Below are 23,334 nucleotides of genomic sequence, written 5' to 3'. Positions count from 1 at the left end.
TGTCAGATAAAACAATACCAGACTCGGGAATTGGGAGAATATTACAAAAAAATATTATCAATCAAAGTGGCAGATCGGTCAGTAACACGGGTCGGCTTAGAAATTAACGGTAATAAAGAAACAGACATTAAGGTTTCTACAAATTCTTGCGAAATATGTTGGGAGTTACATTTCATAAGATCAATATTGAAATCACCCATTAAATATACATGTTTATTTGTAAAAATAGAGTTCTGCATTAAATTTTGTACATACAACAAAAAATCATTCGGATTCGATCCAGGGGGTCTGTAAACAACTCCAATCAGTATGTTTTTCCCATTCGGGTTTACCATTTCAACAAAAAGAGATTCAACTACATCAGTCATGACATTCAATTCTTCGTGGATAGAATATTCAAATTTGTTGGGGATGTATAAACCCACGCCACCACCCATTCTTTCTTTTCTATTTCTGTACACGAAATCAAAGCCGGATATAGAAAATAAATGACTTATATTGGGAGTCAACCATGTTTCGGTCAGACCTATAACAGAACAGTTATTACCAGAGTTTTCTAAAAATAATCGCAACTTATCAAAATTTCTACTTATGCTTCGTATATTCAAATGAGCTAACAAAAGATTGTCATCATCACTATTCATAACATATTGTTCATACTGATTTACAGTCAGATAAACACATGATGAACTTTGCACAGGATCTTCAGGATCAAAATGCACCCTCCGCGGATTTTGTTGCCACCCTTAATGAAGTCACCGTTTTTGTCAAAAGATAAGGTATATCAGCTTAACCTGCTACTTCTTTTGTTGTAAGAAGCAGTAAATGTTCTGAAAATGAAATTAGTGTGAGAAAATGGTCTGAAAACCAGACTATCGTAAACACAGCACACACTGAAGCACTGTTTGTGGTGGAAAAAATACCCTTCCACTGATTTCCATAGAAATGTATGCGGACGTCACTCTAGGCTACAAGGGGACTCTGAACGGGGGTCTCTTTTACCACCCACTGAGTTTGTATAAAAAAAAATAGCTAGTTTTCATCTAGCATGTCCTCTAGAGGTCCTCCTAGACAGGGGGACTGTGAACGGGGTACTATAGTTGTTGAATTACATGAATCTGTGAAACAATACAATAATTACGATGAATAATCATATACCAAAATGTGACTATAAAATGGATGATGATATCATAGCGCGATTGGGAAGAAAGGATAAAATGATAACACAAACTATTTAAAGAGTTTGTTCGCAAGATACTGATGAGCCTATATTTTGTTCATTTTTTTTTTTAAATCAAGACTTTCGTTAGAAAAAAAAATCCAGATATCATATGAATGAACAAACTTTCAGATTCCTGACACCAGGGGTACAGATGATCCCACTGTAGAGGCAAATTAATTTGTCCTGCTTAAATGCTGTTAAATGAAATGATACATAATATATCAAATGATTTGAACATGGACACAGTCAATGGAACGGATGCACTAAAACTACATTATGGTTGTCCACTATATATGAGTATTAAATCTCTCCATGGTCACAAATCATCAGCATCTTTGAAAGCTATTCTTGTTTCTTTTATACCTTCTCTTCTCTCTTAAAGGCACTGTAGAAGTTTTCAACTTGTAAGTTTACTTGATTGTGTTCATCAATGCCCTGTATATTCGTTTTTTCTGTTTTCCACGTCTATTTTTCTCATTCTCGCATATTTCATTTCATATAGTTTTAGAATGTTCTATGAGAAAAATACTCTTAAAAGCTCTGCTTAATAAATGAAAACGAGCACTATAAGCACTATAAATGCCAAAGGGAAGTAAAAGTAAGAAAACAAATCTGAGTAAACAAGTTTTTCTTATTCTATGAAATAACCCTTCATAACAGGTTAACAGCACTATAATATCTTATCAAACGACCACTTGATATAATATTATTACGTGATTTCATAATTTCCATTTTATTTGCGGAGCGTGGTGTTCTGTTGAACATCACAATACAGTGCAGCCAGCAGTATATTGCAATACCTTTGCTGCCAATTACAATGTTCAACAATGTCTTCGACAAATAATGATTTCTCAATGGGTCAATCCACGTTTTACAGAACATATCACATTAACAATTAACACATTAAGCTCAAAAGAGAATTTGGCTGAAATCTAATTAACATCGTTTAATTAACACTTTAGTTTTAAACAATGACTAGTTATGAAACTTTATGGATTTTTAATGTTCTCTTGAAGAAAAAAAAACAGAAAAAATCAATGAAGGTAAGTTGCAAAACAGAAAAAAAATGATAATTTTGAATAACGTGCTTTCTGAATTAGGAGGGGGAACGCGTAAGAAGTTTACTCGCTGTCTTTTGCATCCATACGTAAGCGCTCATAGTCGCCTCGAGCACGACCTCGGTATACAGACTTCACAATAACGAACACGGCAATCAAAACGACCATCATGAACCCCACAGCAACCGAAGATCCCACAACGGCTCCAATTATGAGATAATTGAACTGAGCTCCTGTAGGGTATAAATGACAGTAAAAAAATAAATCGAAGTGGGAAATCGAAGTGAATGTCGTTCAGCTTAAACAAAATACATTCTAAAAAGAGATTCGAATCACTTCTTTCACAGACAGGCGGAAATCGTTGTGTTTCTTTCTTTTATATTTCAAGGGAAATGCGCCATCATAAACTCTTTACGACACCATGAAATCTGGGCCTCGTTTCATAAAAGATGTTAGGATGTCAACTCTTGCTGAATTGTCAACTGCCCATAGTAACATCCAATCAGGAAGCTGCATTCTTGTCGTTACCATGGCATTTGCCATTACAGCAAGAGTTGTTATCGTATCAACTTTTTATGAAATGGGGTCCAGAGATATGCTGCTTCGTGACGTATTTGCCCCCCCCCCCCCCCCCCCCGCCGGCAAAATGTTTATTGTTAGTATTAATGTTGTATAACCTTGCACTAGTTATAGTCACAACAGGCGATGCAGAACACGAAATGAAATTTTGATTTGATGAAAATTATCACTTCGTGTGCTGGAAAAAGAAATAAGATTAAAGTGATGTATTAGTCAGATTTTACTCTGTTTGTAAGACAGGAAAAACAACAACCACAAAAACTACACGACGGGGACTGAAGCCTAAATCCCTTTGACATACATTTTTACCAATATGTTTCTACTGTTGGAATCTCCCGAAGAGTGAAGTAAGCTCTAAATTTGGAGACAAAAACACAAAGATAACAGGAAGAGACTAGAAATGTTAATAGATGTGGAATGTGGTAGTCCCCATATCAAACTGTCACTTAAACATTTTATCTATTATGTTAGAGAGAAAGGCCATAATTTTCACTGTAAAATGCAGCTAAAGACCAACAGTTTTGTTTTGTTTTGTTTTTATGTATGCCTCTTAATGAAATTTGTATTTTTTATATTGTAAACTGACTGTTTTGGGTGCACCAGTTCGGTTGGGGAGGATGGCCTGAGGGCCCAAGTCATTTAGTTGGCTCTTTCCAGACCCGGGCTGCCCAACCTGGTGCACCCTTACCACTCCAGTGTATGTTCTGATTTCGAAAAATGTAATATGATATTTGTGATTGAAAGCCGAATTTAATAGTGATAATAATAACTATAATAATAATGATGATGATGATAATAATAATAATAATAACAACTAGAGAGGGGCCGTCAAAGGCGGCAGACCCACGCCTTGTACAAAGTCGGGGTAAACATACTGTGCATTCGGTCATCTACCAGAATTCGGTCACTTAATTGCCAGTGTCCTTTATCACCAGCCAGTGCGTTCTACCAAAGATCGTACACTGAAGTGTACGATCTTTGGTTCTACAGTCACATCACACGCAAATCACATCATTTCACATACGGTAACACTCATTCACCACAGGAAAGTCCTTTAGTCTCCTCCAAAAATCCATCGAAAATCCCAAATTCCACCGTCAAAAGTGCAGATTCGGAACTTTTCCAAGCGCGCACGAATTAAGTCCAGTTTTAAGAGTATTGTCTACGCGACGGGTCGCCGAAAAAGCGCTAAAAATCGAGAAAAACGCCGTTTTCTTGCGGGATATTTTGCTTATAGCAAGCCGAGAGTGTGCTGATATCAAAGGTCGTATGAGTGTACGATCTTTGATGGTATCCACAAAAGCGCAAAAGAAAAACAAAATTTAAGTACCCCCTAGGCAATTACCCCTATGATTAGTGTCTACGGGAATTATTCAATGCAAGGGTTAAATGCAAATGTCTACTGCACCAGTATTCGGTCACCAACGAGCGCCGCAACGTCCCCGATGCTATTTTGCACCAACAGGGTAGAGCGCGATGCATTTTCAGCGGCCTTGCACACGCATTGACATTGAGCGCGCATATCGTGCAGTGTGACTGCGACCGAGCAAATGCTCCTCCAACGAAAAAAACAATCAATTTTAATTTGAAAAATCATCAAAATACGGGCCAGTTTGTGACGACGGAGAACGAACTTTCATAAATCCAGAAGGACATAGTCCTTCAAATAGGCCTAAACGTAAATTTCGGAATTCTTACGAACATTTGAGCAGCGAAGTCCGATCGTTTGGGAGTTTATGTTTTCGTATGGTAGCGGAAAATCGCAAAGTGAGAAACGGGAAATTTTCGGAGTGGTCACTATACCATGGGGTCAAAACTTAAAGGTCGCACAGAATTTGCAAGGGTCAACCGATTATCACCAAAATCTAATCGATTCTTTCCTGTCATTATCCAGACATCCCCTGAACATTTCGTGCAAATCCGTTTACCCGTTCTCTTGTTATCTTGTACACAAACAAACAAACAAGCAAACAAACAAACAAACAAACAAACAAACAAACAAACAAACATACGGAACCCTTTGCATAACCCCCTGCCGATTTTCATCGGCGTGGGTAATAATAGAAATAGCACATGCGGCAATATCAATAGTTTAAGGGTGGCAACAACGTTGACCGTGGTAAAACGTGACGACAAAATTTACCTTGAGGGTTATCTTCCATGTGAGAGGTGCCGTCCCTTCTGAGGAAGAGAGGTCCGTTCGAGATGAGATGCGGAGCGGACCTCGTGCCACGGGGCTGTCGGACGCTGCGACGATCGCGTGACTGGCATCCCTGAAAGCATCGCGATGTTGGATCCTCGTTGTCACACACCAGCACCTGGCAGTGAATGAAGACCTTTGCAAAACAAATGAACATGAAAAAAAAAAACACGAAAGTTTTGCTTGCGAACAGGAACCAGACGGAATGTACTATGGATGGCTGTTTTCTCACACGTTTTCTCACTCTACCGACAACATTCAAGGATATGCATTATTTAAGTATCTGTTAGTATTTGTTACGAATGGAAATCTTAGAGTAGCACAAAACAATCTATATCAAAGAATTTACCGAGGTTTGGTGAGAATGGGTGAGAATTTCTAATTCTCTCACAAAGACTGTCAACAAGCATGGTTCTGGCTTGTCGCCAAATTATGATTCAGCTTGAAAACACACAAAGCAACAAACACACTATATATAATATGTTTTAGCACGAACAAACATCTGATTATAATGGAAATAGGTACGTGCAGTCATACCATAAATGGTGTAGTGTATGTTGTTTATTGGACTGTGTTTTGACAGTGGAGAACTGGACGTTGAAGTTACTACTCGCAATGCTTCTTAGCAGATTCATTCGGACTATCACACTTCACAAAGCAAACAAATAAGTGATAAAATCACTGAATAGATGATATATAAATGAATATATAAGGTTCACACACACACACACACACACACACACACACACACAACGAAAACCACTGTCCCACTGTGAAGGCGGAGGCCATTAATCTGCCACTAACCTCAGGGTTTTCCTTGATGAAGGTGAACGCCTCAATGATGAACGGCTGAAATGACGGGTCGCTGTGATCAATAATCTCGAGGGTCGGATCCTCTTCACATCTTTAAAAAAAAATAGAAAGGAATAGGGTGATGGTAATAACAATGATGCCCATTATCTACATCGTTTTCAACCGCAAATAATTACATTATTGCACTGAAATATCCAGGAACATGAATTTTTTTTTTTCACAGTAAATAAGAACAAGATTATTTCAATAAACAAGAGACCCGCGGGTCTAGCGCTCACCTGAGTATCGCAAGTTCACCTTTCACGCAGTCACTAATCTAAATTATTCACAGCTCTACCAAAATTTGACCAGGCATTCTCAAGTAGAAGATGAAAATGTACAATAAGGGCCCAATTTTTTTTAAGATTCCTTAATTTGGGGGGATTGGGGGCCCCCTGGGGCCCTCTGGGTGGGGCATGGTGCCCATTTTGATAAATAGAGATCCTGACCCCCTAGGGATGCTACCTGCCAAGTTTGACAAAAATCCATCATGAGGTTTTCAGGAAGAAGATGAAAATGTACAATTCAGGCCCCCATTTGGACCCTTCCAACCACCACCCCCCCCCCCCCCCTACCCAAGAGGGGCACCCCTGGATCTCCTATGAACAAACTTGAAACTACAGTCATTAATGTACTCACTCATAGTATTATCTCAGCTCTATATATAACTTCTGATTCTAGAGAAGATTTATAAAGATTCCTTCATTTGGGGGATTTGGGACCCCTGGGGGCCCCCTGGGTGGGGCATGGTGCCCATTTTAACAAATTGAGATCCTAACCCCCTAGGGATGCTACCTGCCAAGTTTGGTGAAAATAGGTCATGGGGTTCTCAAGAAGAAGATAAAAATGTACAATTTAGGCCCCATTAGGACCCCTCCTCACCCCCTCCCTCCCCTGGGTCCCAAGGGGGGCACCCCTGATTCTGCCATGAACAAACTTGAAACTACAGTCATCAATGTACTAACTCATAGTATTAACTTAGCTCTATCACTTCTGGTTCTAGAGAAGACGATTTTTGCGGATATTCCTTAATTTTGGGGGGTTTGGGCCCCCTGGGGGCCCCCTGGGTGGGGCATGGTGCCCATTTTCACAAATTGATTTCCTAACCCCCTAGGGATGCTACCTGCCAAGTTTGGTGAAAATGGGTCATGGGGTTCTCAAGAAGACGATGAAAATGTACAATTTAGGCCCCATTAGAACCCTTCCCCATCCCCCTCCCCTGGGTCCCAAGGGGGGCACCCCTGATTCTGCCATGAACAAACTTGAAACTACAGTCATCAATGTACTAACTCATAGTATTAACTTAGCTCTATCACTTCTGGTTCTAGAGAAGAAGATTTTTACAGATTCCTTAATTTTGGGGGGTTTGGGCCCCCCTGGGGGCCCTCTGGGTGGGGCATGGTGCCCATTTTAACAAATTGAGTTCCTAACCCCCTAGGGATGCTACCTGCCAAGTTTGATGAAAATCGGTCTTGGGGTTTTCAAGAAGAAGATGAAAATGTAAAAAGTTTACGCACGACGCACGACGGACGACGGACGACGGACGACGGACGACGGACGACGGACGACGGACGACGGACGACGCACGACGCACGACGCACGACGCACGACGGACGCCGGACGAAGGGCGATCGCAATAGCTCACTTGAGCCTTTGGCTCAGGTGAGCTAAAAATACCACTAACAATCGATTTTTTTTTTCTGGGACCTTTCAATCAAGTCATCATGCCCATCTAGTCAGGCTATGTTCAATGAAACTGTAGGTCCCCATGACTAACGGAGCAATAAATCCACTTTCTTTGCACATTTCAAAAATAATTATTTTTGTGACTTAATTCATTTGTTACCATATTCTATAACCCTAACTACATCAAGCCTAACCGTTCACCTTTCCATCAATTATCATTTTTTTTTTATCTGCTTAGAAAGAGGAATGTTGTGGAATGTTGTTCGCACAGTCAGTTGAACCATCATAACGTCAAATCTTGGATGGCTGTCTGTATACGGATTATTTGTAACAACATTCAATTTGGTCAGTCTTATACAGCGAATAAGACACGAATAGCTCACCCGTCTGTGAGGAATGCATAACGTTTGTGGCTGTTGGGGTACGGGGTCGGAGTGGCCCAACAGTTCTCAATAAACACGGCTAGCCCTCGGACAGACAGCAGTTCGACAGCAAAATATAGCGGGTCTCCCAGTTCGACTTCGGACTGGTCGTCGACGATGGGCGAGTCAAAAGAATCATCCCTATAGCGAGCGAGGCTGAGGGAAAAGTTCCCGAAACCTGCTTCCCTGTATGAAATGACGCCAGTGACTGTGAGGTAGTTCTCCTCAAGAAGTTGTCGTCGATCTAGCTCGCATTGCACCGATACCTGAAGGTTTTTATCACGAGTGACATCTGTCCCGTTGATGGCCTGAGCAGAGTAGTATGTCACAACGTTCGAGTAGATGATTTTGTCATCCGTCACCTACATTCAAAGAGGAACGATGATACACTCACGATATAATATCTTATCATACAAGTATCAAAGAAATGTTATTTCTTTTATTACGAGCATTAGCCTTTTTACGACAGTCGAGTCTCAGTAAAGATATCGACGAGCTGCACTGCGTTTGATGAAGTGATGGTCATCGTGCTTCGAGAAAGAAAAAAAAATACTATACGGTCATGTGGTCACGTACAAAACATTACCACAGCGAAAACAATAACAAACAAACACGCAAACACATACATTCATAAGGAACGTAGTATTTCTAAATGTTATAGATTACATAACATGCAATTCACAAAGTGAGAGGAGCAAATACATGTGCTATCGATATGGACATCGATATGGATATGGTTGACAATCAATCTTACTTAGCACGTGCTTTGAACCCAATAACAAAAAGAAAATCAGATTTATCATCATTTAGTTTAAAGCCATTAGATGTAAGCCAGATTTTCTGGTATGAATAGAAACACTCTTTAAATTTTACAATGGGTTTAAAAACAGAGCTGTACAATGTATCATCTGTATAACTAATGATAACTACTGTTTGTCAAATTCTTCACTGATTGGTTGCATATTTTGTATACAGAGAAAAAAAAGCAGTGGACATCCAACAGAACCCTTTCATGCCTGTGGTAGACAAAACTTCACTGTGGTTTTACCAGAGGTAGAGTCACCGATTCTGACATATTTAGATCGTTCAGATAAATAGTACATAACCAACCAAGGATGGTTCCCTTGATACACAAATATTTCAACTTTTAAATCAGAATACACCGTGGTGCGATTTACTGTTTCAAAACTGAGGTCATATCAAGCATGATAAGACCAATGAAGTTACCATTATCCAATTCACTGGACACGTTATCTGTTAAACAAAGTGTTAAATTGACTAACAAGGAGGATTCAATGTTCCCTCCAATGCCATCTATCTCTGATACTGATAATATAATATATTATATTGCTGTATAATTCTTGTATGTCCATGTATTGTTTGAACTGTGATCTATGCATGGATTCTAGTAGAGTGTGTAGCCATAATATGTTCTGTGCATGCACGAAAAGGCAACGAATTTCCCGCAGTAATAATGGACAATCAAATTTGACTGAATTGGTTTAGTTGACAATTTCCGCCTCTCAGAAAAATCAAGAAGGTATCAAATTATTGAAAATTACATAAATATAGCAGAAAAAGTCGAACCCCCCCCCCCCCCCCATCGAAGTGCCATATTTGCACAAAGAGGTACTAGTAGTGACAACTATTACACATAAATAATTGACAAAGGCCGGTTGCTGCAGTTTCATCACCACGCAAAAATTGATCAATGACAAACTTACCATCATTTTAGTCCGACACATGTCATAGCTCGTGTTAAGCGCCACATATTCAGGGTCATAGTCGAAGCTACCGCAAGTCTCATCTTCAAAATGAACGTTGTTTGCACTGTCATCCGAAAGAAGGCTTTTGTCGATAAAGACCGTCATTGAGAAGCTGGTGCATATAACCTGGGTATCTGAAGACAGGATATACATCTTCGACATGGATGTGTTTCACGAAGAATGTAAATCGATCTTAAAAATTAAGGTTAACTTTAAATTATGGTTAACCGTGTATGACTTCAAGGGTGTTATAGCTTCGAAACAGAAATTACAATCTCGGGGACATTATACACGCAGCTAATAATATGCAACATAAATATAAGTAACACAATATTTTTCTGTAAAATTTGATACCAATTTGAATTAAGCGAAGTCCGAACATTGCCGAAGGGCTGATAATACTGAACAGGAAACCTGTGGCGCACCATAATTCTGGGGCGATCATAACTTTTAAGTGAAAAATGACTGGTTTTAAGACTTTGACTCACGGTTTCTACAATCTGGCGTCATGCATAATTGTAAAATGTTTACTTTGACCTCATGAGATTTCAGAAAGTCCCAAATCTTATTGGTAACAACCCCTTCACAGATCTAATCTTTGTGCTAAATTAAATAAATAAGCATTTTCTGTTTTTTTTTTTTCAAATTCACATCCACGACTTTTTTTCATCTCATCATTTTGTCTTTAGTTTGAGTAAAACAAGTTGTAATTTTTCAGGTGATTTTCAAAGTATGAGATTTCTTACAACTTGGAAGTTAGACGAAAACGTCTTATAGGAATGCCGTCTAGGGAAATCTTGATTGCTTTACCCTTTTTTGATAGCTAAACAACTATATTGAAGTACTTTATCAAAAGCATCACAGTTAAAAACGTACGCTATTGAAAGGAATAAATTCACACTCTTAATTTCGACTCTCGTCTCAGCGACCATGGAAGAGGATAAGAATGGGAAATCATACTGATATACGTTTGTGTTGTTGAGTAATACGCTTGCATATAAAAAACGTGAACACGTCTGGAAAACTGTTCTTTATATGAAAAAAAGCAAAGAAAAATCGCATGCTTGTGCGTGTGAGAGTAAGTCGGTCTTACAAACTCGGTAACCACTAATTACATTAAAAAAAGACAAAAGACCTTTGTCATGAACAGAATCAAACAAAACGTGAAGTGTCTTGATAATTCATTTGTGACCCTGCATCATAAAACCGACAAAAACATCAACATAAATTTTTGTTTAAAGTTAGGGACACCTACATTCCAAAAGAGTAACTTGATACAAACTGACTTTATGATGTATAACTTAATACAAACTGACTTTAATAACCTAACTAAACAGGAATACTATAGTACTAATGTACATGATTGCTTGAAGTGTGAAAAAGATTGCCGCGAAACGAATCTGGATGCAGGAAGAGTGGCATTGGGCAATCACATTCCCGTCTCATGCAAAATTTAATGACCGCTTCACGAAGTTGGAGTACTTTCTATACGAATTTGAATGACAGCATTTTAGATTTGATTGACATGAATACAGATTCGACTGATCGAAAGTGAATGATCGCAATACCAATTTGACTGACAAACTTACGAAATAGATCGTAAAACCTATATAAACTTATTTATAATATGTCAGACTGATTACGCTATTGTCCGTGATAGTGTGATAGTGAACGCCATACTCCAGCCTTTACCGGTGAAAGTGTTTTCATGGCGATTCACACGTCCATTAAGAATTCGAATTGAGGATACAATTCAATTCACGATGATAGAAAGCATCTACAGCATTGTACCCTAAATTCCATAACTAACCAATAGAGTAGGTTGTTCCATTTATACGACTCTCGGGTCCGGGTAAGTCAACCGAATTGATGATCACCAGGGAGAACACGTACTCAGTTGAGGGACTTAAACCGGTCACATGGTGAGTGATGGAGTCAGTACCATCAAACTCGATGACCGTATACTCTGCTTGGTTGTCGCTCGGCCAATACGTTAAGTTATAGCTGTATGAAGACGAGTCGCACTGGAGCCACTTTGACGCTGGTGGTTCCGGCAACTTTGCGGAGAAAACAGGGATAATTCATTCAGAGGAACGGATTTTAGGTGTTATCGTATTTTGGCCTAGTGGTATATTGGTAACCATTGGTATTTGCGTAGTAAAAACTCTGGCCATTTATGATAGTACAAATGTATGTTCGTTTGGGGTAAAAAAAAAAAAAGTTTTACTGTACCGTTTAACCGTCCTGAATCTGGTTGATGCAAGTCTTGCACCCTTGAGGGTTTTGAGATATTCAAATATCCCAAAATCTTGAATACCTGCGGGGGTGCTGTGGCATAGTGGATAAGACTCCCCACTCCCAAGCGGAGGACCCGTGTTCGATTCCCGCCCAGTGCTTACGTCATTTGACAAGAGTTTTTACCCACTACGTCCCTCTCGACCCAGGTGTATAAATGGGTACCTGGCAACGCTGGGGTAATAACAATGGCAGGGCTCTCTGGTAGGGCAGTGGCAATACTGAAGAAGCTACCCTGGATAAATAAGACCTTATGATTATTATAATTATGATTATTGCGATTATTATTATCATTATTATTAATGATGATATCTTAGAACTCTCAAGGAAGCAAAAGTTGCATCAACCAGATTAGGATTTTAATAACACCCTCGATAATATGGAAAATTCATCGCTTCATTTCTAATTTCTTTGTACATGTGTACGGAAATACTTTCGATTCTTTTTTCTTTGGCGGCCATCTTGGATATGTCACGCCTGTCATGGATACAAAAGATCCTGCAATCAGATTCGGATTCAGCAAACTCGGGGTAAAACAATCTACTTTAAATTTCTACCATCAATAAGAAAACACATTATAATTCCATTTTTTCTTTTTGCCGGTCATTAAGTATGAGAATCTCTGATCAACTTGTAAAAAATCGAAAAGCAATCAAATGAACCGCCACTACCAGGGTACTTTTCAGTAATTAGTTAAGGGGACGTAATTATTCTGCCCCCCTGAAGTAATGCATTTACTATATAAATAAATGAATTTAAAATGAATGAATGGAACTTCCTCTTAGTTGACGTCTCTGTTATAGTATAGCAATAGCCTCAACAGTTGAAAATATATACTAAAAATGAACTAAGGCTAAACTACAATGGCATCAAACAGAAAAATGAATTGATCGAATTACTAACGCGAAGGGTCAAATGCCACGAACTATACGTCAACTACAAATATTGAACAGAGAGGAAAGAACGAAGAGAAGAATTTTGTGGAGTTCTGTACTAACCTATCACATTGCTCTGTAGGTCTAGTTAGATTTCAGTTGTTGAGAAAAATATCTCGGCTTTACATTTAACCGACTGATCTTCTCACCTGCCATGTTACTGCGATACTGTATGTACCAGTGATGTTGGCACTTATTGCCGAAGGTGCGTAGAAAGGCGCTGTGTGCGAAGAGGCAAGCAAACGTAAGAACGAGAAACAAGCATGTACACAAATCTGACACATTGCCCTGTCTCTATTCGGCCACATCGTATTCATATCCCAAATCATTACATTTTAGTAAGGGAAAATATTCCTGTCGAAATGCACAGAATGCTCTTCAAGGTATTATCTAATCAACGTTTTGTGAGAAAAAAAAAACCAAAAAACAAAAACAAAAACAAAGGAGAAATCACAGCGACATTGGAGAATTCGAAAACAAAAAACAAAACAGATATTGCCTGGGCTCACCATCGCATTGTGTCTTTGTTCTGATTGGTGAACAGTTCATTCCACCAGTTGGTATACCGTCAACCTCTCTCCTGACGGACAGGAGAAACTCATAGTCTCTATATCCATAAAGACCAGTGATATTAGCAGTGCTGTCCCCAGAGATGACAACTGGTTCGTCAGAGTTGCCAGTGTTTCCAACGTCATCTGTCCAACTATACGCAATCAAGTACGAGTGCACCGGTCCAGTGCCGTAATCGTAGCCGTCCTTCCAGGCGTTCCATGCGATTAAAACCGAATTGCTTGTGACATCCAATATCCAAGAAGAATCGGTCAGCCTAGGCAATGCTAAAAAATAAGATTCAACTGATTTTGAATGGGGAAAATAAGGCCTGGAATGTTTGTGTTAGAAAAGTAAAAGACTACTAAATTACTCCTGTGGCTAACAAAACTCTGCCTGGTGTAAGCCCTTTCTGATTGTCTATGAAGTACAATAATTTACCTGAAAATTCAAGATAAACGGTATGTTTAGTATGGTTCTATGGTATGTTTACAATTACTTAGTAGTTACTTGTGTTCTGTTCCGTATACGGTAATTAGAACCATGACTATAGCGATTAGATTTAGTTAAAATGATGATGTCATTGCTTCATAAGTCTAATATCAGACTGTACCTGCAAAGTAATCGTCATTCAATTTCCTTTCTTGACCCCCCTCCCCGCAATGAAATGACAGGAAAAGGAAAAACTTGCACATTTGAAATCAATATTAAGTTTCCTGTGTTTACTTAAAGAGGACTTATTGCTGAGAGCAGTTATCTGGCAAATGCATGGTTCTTATAATTTTCTTTTTGCTTGTGACCGAACCAGTGGCGGCATATCAAATTACTGCAAGGAGACGAAATCGCTAAGTCATTTGATTTGCACGTGACGATGAGACCAAAATCAATGTTAGATAAAAAAAAAGAAAAAAAAACATGTAACGAATTTAAAATCTCATTTTATTGGATTAAATCTTCGTAATGGTGAAATTTTAAAGTTGTGAAATATGAAACGTTCATTCATGACTCTAAAGAAGTATGATTGAAGCAATATGCTTACATAATAATACTGACCTTAAAGACAAAATGCTCGATACCAAGCACTAGCTTACCGGCTACCAACAAAACACTTAAGCCTGTCACAGTCCTCAACGTCCACTTTATGTCATTCCCAATGCTCTGAACTATTTTGGCAATAGTAACATAAAGGCTATTTCTTTTATTGTTATGTATGACAAAGGAACTTTTGTTGTACAACTACATGTATACCTTGCTGACAGTCCGATCCAGCCCAGCCATCGGCGCAGGAGTCATCACCAGGGCACTGGCCGCTAGTCCGATCACAGGTCCTGCTGGTCTTGCAGTGACAGGCATAGTTACACAGGGTTCCGAAATAACCTTCGCTGCACGCTCCAGAGGCTTGTGCAATTAGTTGACAGGGGAAATGCAAAACAGTTGAAAACAGATTTAAAATTTCAAATAAAAACGAAAAACACATTCTTTCAAAGCACTTGTTACATTCCTTATAAACCAAACAAGAAGTTAAAGCACAATCATTTCACTACAAAAAAAGAGACCCATGGGTGTTCATTTGTACATTATTACACCAGCAGGAAATAATTATGCCTTCTATGTAGAACGTTTGACTGTGCATTTTTTTTTAACCCGTTCCTTCCGCAATTCTCTGAGTGCCTTTAATGCCCCCAAACGAGATTCTTTTTGCCCGTCGACAGAGAGGCAGACAGGTTGGTAATCCACCTGTGTGAAGGCAGTCAAGCGGCACATTGTATCCCCCTTTCCACGGTTAACTACATGACCTGTGCCAGTGAACAATGGAAATATCGAACGCGTGCTAGTTATGAATAGAGCGTGCTCTAATGAGCTCACAAAATCTTTTGTTCTACACAAAACCAGGTACCTGATTGAGGTGACTGGGGTCAGCGAACCCAGATATCTAACTGATCTCAGCCTTGATCGCTATGTACATGTTCGTACGAGTTTACGGCAGAACAAGCGAAAAACTAAATCAGGAAAAAGATATAATACTGTGAAATACGCATTTTTTCAAACAGAAGGATAAGAAATGCTGATAAATAAACGCTGATCTTTTTATCAAACCCACTTTTCTGGGCATTTTAACACAAAGAAACATGAATTTAGGCCACTAAAGCATGCACTCTTGTTTTCATTTTGGGAACCTTATATACCAGGTTCCCGTATATCAGTTGCTCCCACGGGAACCTGGTATACCAGGTTCCCGTAAGGAACGGGTTAATTCTATAATTTAGGGATTCAGTGGCATAGTCACGATAGTGGCAATATTACCACAATTTTGTCAACCTGGTGATAATGCCTGCCAAGTTTGGTAACAAATTAGAAAAAAAAAATCATCTTTTTCATTTTTTTTTTCAACAAGGACAACGAAAAAAAAAATGTGAATTTTGCCCCCCCCCCCCCCCCACCCCCACCATCTGACATGAACAAATTTGAAAGTACAGCCACCACTCTATTGATCATGATATCTACTTTATCCCTCTGGTTCTGGAGAAAAGATTTGTTAAGATTCCTCAAATTGGGGGCTTTGCCTCCCCCGGCCACCAAGGGGCATTGTGCCCCTTAGGGCCCCAAGAGGGGAATGTATGCCAATTTTCACATAAGATCTATTCTATACACTCTAAGTTTCATGCGCTTAATCTTTCCAATTTTTGTTTGTTTTGAAGAAGATAGAAATGAGGAAATTGGGCCCAAATTTGGTTCCCCCTTCCGCTCATCCTGCGATATGCCACGAACAAACAATCGCACAGTTCAGTCACTAATCTACTTACTAGTGGCTCTAGCTAAACTTATCATTTATCAATATACTTACTCAAAGCATTAACTTAGCCCTACCACTTGTGGTTCTGAAGGAGAAGAGTTTTTTTTTTTAAGAATCTTTTTTGTTTATTCATTAAGGGGGTGGGTTAGGGTAGTGTGAATCTAAGCAATTGAAATAGTTCCCCTTTAGGGATGCTACCTTTCCAGTTAGGTAAAAATCCGTCGTGTTTTATTTTTGTTTGTTAGTTTGTGTGTTCTTTTTGTGTGTGTTTTCTTAGAAGGAGAAGAAGAAAAAAAGAAGACGGAATTGTTAAAAGTTTACGCACTAATCAAGGCGGACGATGAATGATGCCAAAGGCTCACTTTAGATTTTGGCACTAGTGACGTAAAAAGGTGGAACATCATCATTACAATCATTTTCTTACCCTGACACAGATCTCCCGAATATCCAGCTGCACAGGTTCCTTGACATCCCGTGGCCGAGTTACACACCACGCCGGACGCACAGTTACAGTCCAGCTCACAGTTCGCTCCAAAGGTTCCTCCGGAGCAAGCTGAAGAGAGAATAGCGACGCGACTGTGATCGTGACTGCCTTAAATATATTGTTATATGAATGAAATGAAATGAAATGAAGTGAAATTAGTATAGAATGAAAGGAAATGAAATATTGTAATACATAAATGTTAGAGTAGCCGATACGCCGAACCTAATCATTGTGTGCGTGTGTGTTTGTGTAATTGTGTTAATAATATAGACGCAAAACCGGTCTATCAAGAAGAAAAAATACCAGAATAACAGCTGAACCAAAGTCTGACAAATGATTTTATTAAATACATTGTGTCACGCCTTCTCTTTGATTGAATCCTCGTATTTCAAATTAATAGTGTCGAAAGTTTGTTATAGTGTAACTTACACACATGCAGGCATAACCTACTTAGCCTTGACTCACCTTTACCGTTTATTACATGTCTATAGAAATGAACGACACTGCGCGTAAAACCTTATAATGGCTAGTGTTTAGCTCATGGGAACTATCATGTTAGTTTTCGAAAAGCAACCTTCATCCATCAGTTACAGACAACTACTGCTCTTTAAAAAAAAAATACGATATTGCTACTATACGCAGATGAACAATTCGTTCTCTAGTATCAATTCATTAAGGATATAATAAAAGATCCAACCTGTTTCGCATCTGTTTCCTCCGAATCCGGCTTGGCATGACATACCCACGGGGTCAGGAACAGATAAAAGACGATTTTGACAGTTTCCAGCAGCTGAGCATCTCTGCTGGCATGTCTTACCCCAGTCATTGTTACCACAACCTGGAAACACAAGTACAAGTACGTAAACGTTCTACTTCGTTGCATAGATAATGCGAACTTCCTGTTATACTAGGTGTTTCAAAAACACTTCCCACTTTTGATCATTAATAGTTCAAAAACTATTCATCCGATAAAACTGTCATTGATATGAGTAATAGCTGAATAGTGTACAATTTTGTTGGAGGTAATTTGAATGTGAAAGCATAAATCAGTTTCATTGAATCTATGATTGATTTTGAAGTAAGGTTTCAGATTTTGGTCAAATTTTAACCCTCTGTACAAAAATTGAACTTTGCACAGGAACCAATGATGTGTATGTGAGTGTGTGCTGACAATGGCCCTAACAATGGGCATGCCTGAACCACCTGTTGACTAGGCGTCAGTCTCGCGCTCCCAGGCACGTGGATTGCCCTGGGCACTGCTAGTCTGAATTTTCGCTCGTCTGAAAGCTGGCAAGTTCGCGAATAGAAAAGCACACATGCAAATCAATAACCGGAAGTCACTACCCCGGCCCTAGAGGTTCGATGTCGGAGGTATCGTACAATATCACTTGATATGGCCTTGATATCTCCTAGTTTTGATTGTCGGTAGCGAGAATTCATGCACGGTTATAGTCCTCCGGGGGAGTAGTCCTCCGGGGGAGTTGTCCTCCGGGGGAGACGTCCTCCGGGGGAGTTGTCCTCCGGGGGAGACGTCCTCCGGGGGAGTAGTCCTCCGGGGGAGACATCCTCCGGGGGAGCAGTCCTAGACCCGTTTTAATAAATGTTCAATTTCTATGATTGTGCAACTCCCATGGGAACAGTGTACTAAACATCATTGCAAGACAATTGTTTTTTTATCTTTGTATTGTGTTAAGAGATAGTCTGGAAGGAAAGAATACACATCTACAAAAACAACCGCGAAAATTTGTTCAATATCGGATAAAAACTACGGAGGTTATAAAGTTATTTTTGCGCTGGTCTTCACAAAACAGTTCTTGCAAAGTCAGCATGGATACGCAAATAAATAGCTGATTATGCCATCAGCTCATAACTTGACTCATACTTTGTACATAATTGTGATAATTGTGATCCATAAATTCCATTTCTTTTAAAGAGGGCAGTTGCGTTCTAATCTTAAATTCCATGTATCTGACGGATTGTTATTTTGAAGTTATTCAGTCATTATTTTTTTATACGTTTGTAGCAGAAAAAAGACAAAAAAAAATTCAGTTTTCAGGAGATTAATGAAAACTTATTTGGTGACGATATCATTAGGTCACCTATTTGCACATTCACATTAGATATTTGAAAACTGTTTTGCAAAAATCAGTCAATCTTTGAAATCTAATATCTCTCCTTCTTTTCGTCCAATTTTGATCAAAATTAATATTCACTGTTGTTGCTATCAAATTTCATTCTTTGTTTCCTGAATTGATTTAAACTGATCCGAAATTCTTCATTAAATCTTCCGAGCTCCAAGGCGCAACAACGTTATCAATGTCGTAATGCATTCGAACACGCGTCTGAACATGACCAATAGGTCAGTACGCCTATACTGTTATATCTTGCTGTCGACTCGGAAAGGTACTCTTGGTAGTAGACATAAAGGCCGTGTCACACCATTCCGGGCAAGCTACGCGGGCTTGTGGCGAGGAGGTAGTTTCCAGCACGTAGAAGATTTTCAGCGGGCGAACAAGAATGTTTGCAATTTTCATTCATGCCTTGCCATACCGTACGGGGGAACTTCTGCGGCTTGACTTGCGGGGAAACAAATTTACTCTCCGGAGCTCTCCGCAGTTGGTCCGCACCTGACAGTATAGCGCGTAGTTGCCCGGAGGTGCTCACGCAAGTCCGATTTAACTGCAGCCAAGTTTTGAGCATGACCAAAACTTTTTCCGGGTGAGTCGCGGGAATGCCCGTAGAGGTCCACGCAGAGCGTCAGTAGGAGACCCTTAGCGGCAGTACTTCCCAGGCAATTCCCACGCAGGTACTTCGCAGTCCCGTATGCAGCCAAGATAATGAAATTCTGTGAGATTTCAGCCATTCCATTAGAGGTATTCCTTCACTGAGTTGTCAGCCCCCACGCGACTGGTACAAAGGTCTTACAGTACACTCGCAAGTATAATTTAAGTAGAACGCGTCCAGCAAGTAAGACACATGCGCTGACTCGCTCAAATCCTTATCCACCCTCAGGAATGTCCGGTATGCTAGAAAATCCCTACACGTAACAAGCCCGAGTAGCTTGGCCGGAAAGGTGTGACAGGGCCTAAACCGGGCGACTACGGTTGAGATACATGCTGTCATGTGCGGATCATCTACGGGGACCTCCGGGTAATCAAAAATGCTCTTTGCAAGTCGCACGCAAGGCCTGCCCGGAAAGGTGTGACACGGCCTTAAGGGAGACTGCTTATGCACTGCTGTACCCCGAGTTCGTGCGAGCACTCAACACTTTAAAGTACGTATGAGCATTTGATTTGATTAGTTATTACTTATAAGCATAGTCTATGTTGTTGCTGTTGTTGTGGCTAGTGAAAGTCACGTTGCTTTAAGAGAGTGATAGGAAGCTCTTTCAAATCTTAATCTTTGTTGCTCGTAATCTTTGTACATTATAGTTCATATTCAACACGGCAGCGTTTCTACTCTCATAATTATTGAGAATACATGTAACACATCAAAGAAGGATCGCTAAACCGAAGAGGAACGGCATTTCGTAAAGTAACTGAACAGGAACTCTGTTACTGAAGCGAATTGCTCAGAAAAGTATAGTTTAATGGAAAACCGCGATTTTAAACACCTCAATGGTTATCGAAATGAAGATATTTACCTGTTTCACAACTACTGCCTTTGAATCCTGGTCGACAAACGCATTCTCCTGTCACATGATGACAAACGCCCCCAGCGTCACAGTCCGGGCAGTCATTCGAACAATTCAGCCCATACTTCTTGGAAGGACAATCTGCATGTGTTATAGGAAATACTGTGATCATAGTGATATCTCCTCAGAATGATTTATTACATGTATGTCTTTCTTACGGACATCATCATGATCATAAACAAAATGTTCATGTTGTTTCTGTTGTTCTGTTACTGTTTCTGTCTCTGTTTTGCGTTCTTGTCTGCTATTTTGTCTTCAGTTCGTCAGTCTTGTCCATCCCGTTCTGTCCTGTACAACCTTTCCTTTAGTAGTTGTCTTGCTGTCTAGTCCTGTTTTATGTTAGTTCGCGTCTATGTAAATGTATTTATTTGTTAATCTAATTTCTAGTGGGCTTCCAGACTTCTTCCACTTTGTTATTTTTTTTTTTGTGTGTATACGACGGTTCAATTTATCTTTCATTGATGTTCTTCTCCACAGGGACCCACATACTACAAGCTCTGTCTTTTTAGTGGTTCCCTCCATTTTTCGCATTTAAAACAACGGTATACATGTATTTCACTTTGATCACTTCTGTTTCTTTGTTGCAATACAATGTATGATTACTATAGGTCCTCAATTGTTGTAGTCTTTTTATTTCACTATGTTCTACTTACCTTATTTTCTGTTACTAAATGAAGTGAAACATATGTTTTTGTTGAAAAATGAAATAAACTTTGAATTTTAATTTGAAATTTGAATAGGGCGTCATGGGCAGAGTGGGGTACACATCTGTAAATGTCATTTTATCATCTTATCATCTTATCAGATGGGTGAAAGTCACATCCTCAACTTGTACCGCTTTGAATCATGTTTTCTTTTTCTCTTTAGATCATGGAAATAAACTATTGAATTGAAATTAAAAATTGAAATTGAAAATTGGAAGAAAATGGATAGATTTTACGTACAGCTCGATACGTATAAGAAAGCATGGTTAGTTTTTGCCATGAGTTAATATACGTTACAATAAATTCGCTCTCGACGACAGCTTGAAAACCCCATACTCCCATCAAACGCTCCCAAGTGTAGATGTTGTGAAGATTTTGCAGACAGCATAACTATTTTCGCTTAATAGACTCCATTATTTTCAATACACGTCCAGCCAGTAAGAGTAAGGGAAGTTGTAATTCTTCCTTGGAGCTATCACCCGTGAAGCCACAATGTGATATAACGTTATTTACTTGCATGTTTATCACCTTTGACTTACATTTTAAAGGTAATGGTCATCGCTTTGATCATTTTTTTTTTAAATCCATACAAAAATATACTACCAAATGAAAGTTACTCAAGAAAGTAAGCAGAAACACTGCACTTTTAGTGATGGAACGCTACCCTTATCGTATACGGTATAGATCTTGGCAAACTCAACTGCAGGATATTCCAGTGTAATTATGGTGAACTGGGAAAGGTGGGGTATTAGTTTACTCCTTCATCGTCTTGTGTAATGACAAGAAAACGTTTGAATCAACTAGTTCGGTCTGACCTCTTACAAACAGCCGCATTATTGCATGTTTTCCGGTTTCCCTGTTGCTGTCAATGTAACATTCATAAATGCCTTCGTCGGATTTCCTGACGTCATGCAGAGTAACTGATGTCAAGCCACGCCAGGCAGTTATGACATCATATCCGTTGAGCCTCCAAACAAGATCTCCTTGATGTAATCCGCTTCTCAATTGAACTCCAAGGCTGATGGTTTCACCCACTCCAACTGTGTATGACAGCTTTTCTGCCCATACCTCAGAACTAGAATCTGGAATGAAAAAGTGAATCGTATATCTACGTATGTATATGTGACCCTGCACCTCAAAACAAACAAAAAGTCGCCAGACATGAATTTTTAGTTAAGACCATATTCTGAAAGAGCAGACTTTAAGCTTTAAAATGATGTATAACTCGAATCAAATGGACTCTCCTAACCTATCTAAATATTAGAAAGAAAGCACAAACTCAGGAAAAGTGTGAACTGAGAAAAGAGGCTCTGAAGTACAGTGTCTATTCAAGCGCTTAATCTTTACCAAACCGTGCTGGCTGTGCGATGAATGGGACAAAAAACAGGAAGTAAACCACCAGAGTAACAACAATGAAGGGATTATCAGATTAAACTGAAATTAGGCATGCCTCATTAACACATTCTGTCCATAATGAATGCCAACTTTCAAAGCAGTAGCACAGTCTTTTCAAAAGTTATTAGAGTTGAAAGTGAAGAGTGTGGACAAGGTTTTTCAGAAATGAAAAGGGGATTCTAAAGACACACCTAATCACACTATTCTACCAAAAATGTTCGAGATAAATTGCTAGAAAAACACACTTTCCTGCCCGTTTTATGATACCAAATTTTAGCATAATGTAAAAGAAGACCCGCTCTTTTAGAAAATATGAAAAAGTCAAGTTCGGCTGGGTTGACCCATTTCACTTATTTTCAGTACTCGCGCAAAATCAGTGTGTGCGACCTGTTCGTTTTGAGGTGCACGGTCACATATATGTATATATATATATATATATATATGTACATATATATATATATATATATGTATATATTATATATATATACATATATATATATATTTAAATGTCAGTGTATCACTTTTTTTCAAAATAATACAATTTATTCAGCATTTTCGAAGAATAACACAATGTAACAATGGATGCATTGTTACAAAATGACATCGAAAGGAGAAAGAGGCCCTATCCATGTTATACACACAAAAAAAGAACAGAAAATACAAACAGAAACAAAGCATAGCTTTATATTCCTTAAAATG

The 23,334-nt window shown here is 39.1% G+C and overlaps 1 protein-coding gene across 1 annotated transcript in view; it reads right to left on the bottom strand.

Moving 5' to 3' along the window:
- Positions 1-2,343: 2,343 nt before the first annotated feature.
- LOC139745651 (uncharacterized) overlaps positions 2,344-23,334 on the bottom strand; it is a 120,030-nt gene continuing 99,039 nt past the window's right edge. The window contains exons 8-20 of the mRNA XM_071656048.1: positions 22,056-22,322; positions 20,486-20,617; positions 17,540-17,680; positions 16,783-16,911; positions 14,813-14,962; positions 13,525-13,851; positions 13,165-13,235; positions 11,596-11,842; positions 9,744-9,919; positions 7,981-8,381; positions 5,864-5,963; positions 5,003-5,195; positions 2,344-2,513 (exon numbers count right to left, since the gene is read on the bottom strand). Coding sequence (XP_071512149.1) covers positions 2,344-2,513; positions 5,003-5,195; positions 5,864-5,963; positions 7,981-8,381; positions 9,744-9,919; positions 11,596-11,842; positions 13,165-13,235; positions 13,525-13,851; positions 14,813-14,962; positions 16,783-16,911; positions 17,540-17,680; positions 20,486-20,617; positions 22,056-22,322 — 2,504 coding nt within the window. The remainder of the gene's footprint in view (positions 2,514-5,002; positions 5,196-5,863; positions 5,964-7,980; positions 8,382-9,743; positions 9,920-11,595; positions 11,843-13,164; positions 13,236-13,524; positions 13,852-14,812; positions 14,963-16,782; positions 16,912-17,539; positions 17,681-20,485; positions 20,618-22,055; positions 22,323-23,334) is intronic.

This window comes from Diadema antillarum, unplaced genomic scaffold, assembly GCF_040938485.1.
Source record: "Diadema antillarum isolate AM-2024a unplaced genomic scaffold, OU_Dant_1.0 seq00001282_RagTag, whole genome shotgun sequence".
In the NCBI taxonomy this organism is placed as follows: Eukaryota; Metazoa; Echinodermata; class Echinoidea; order Diadematoida; family Diadematidae; genus Diadema; species Diadema antillarum.
The sequence above is the reverse complement of the archived record's forward strand: the minus strand, read 5'-3'. Positions and strand labels throughout refer to the sequence as shown.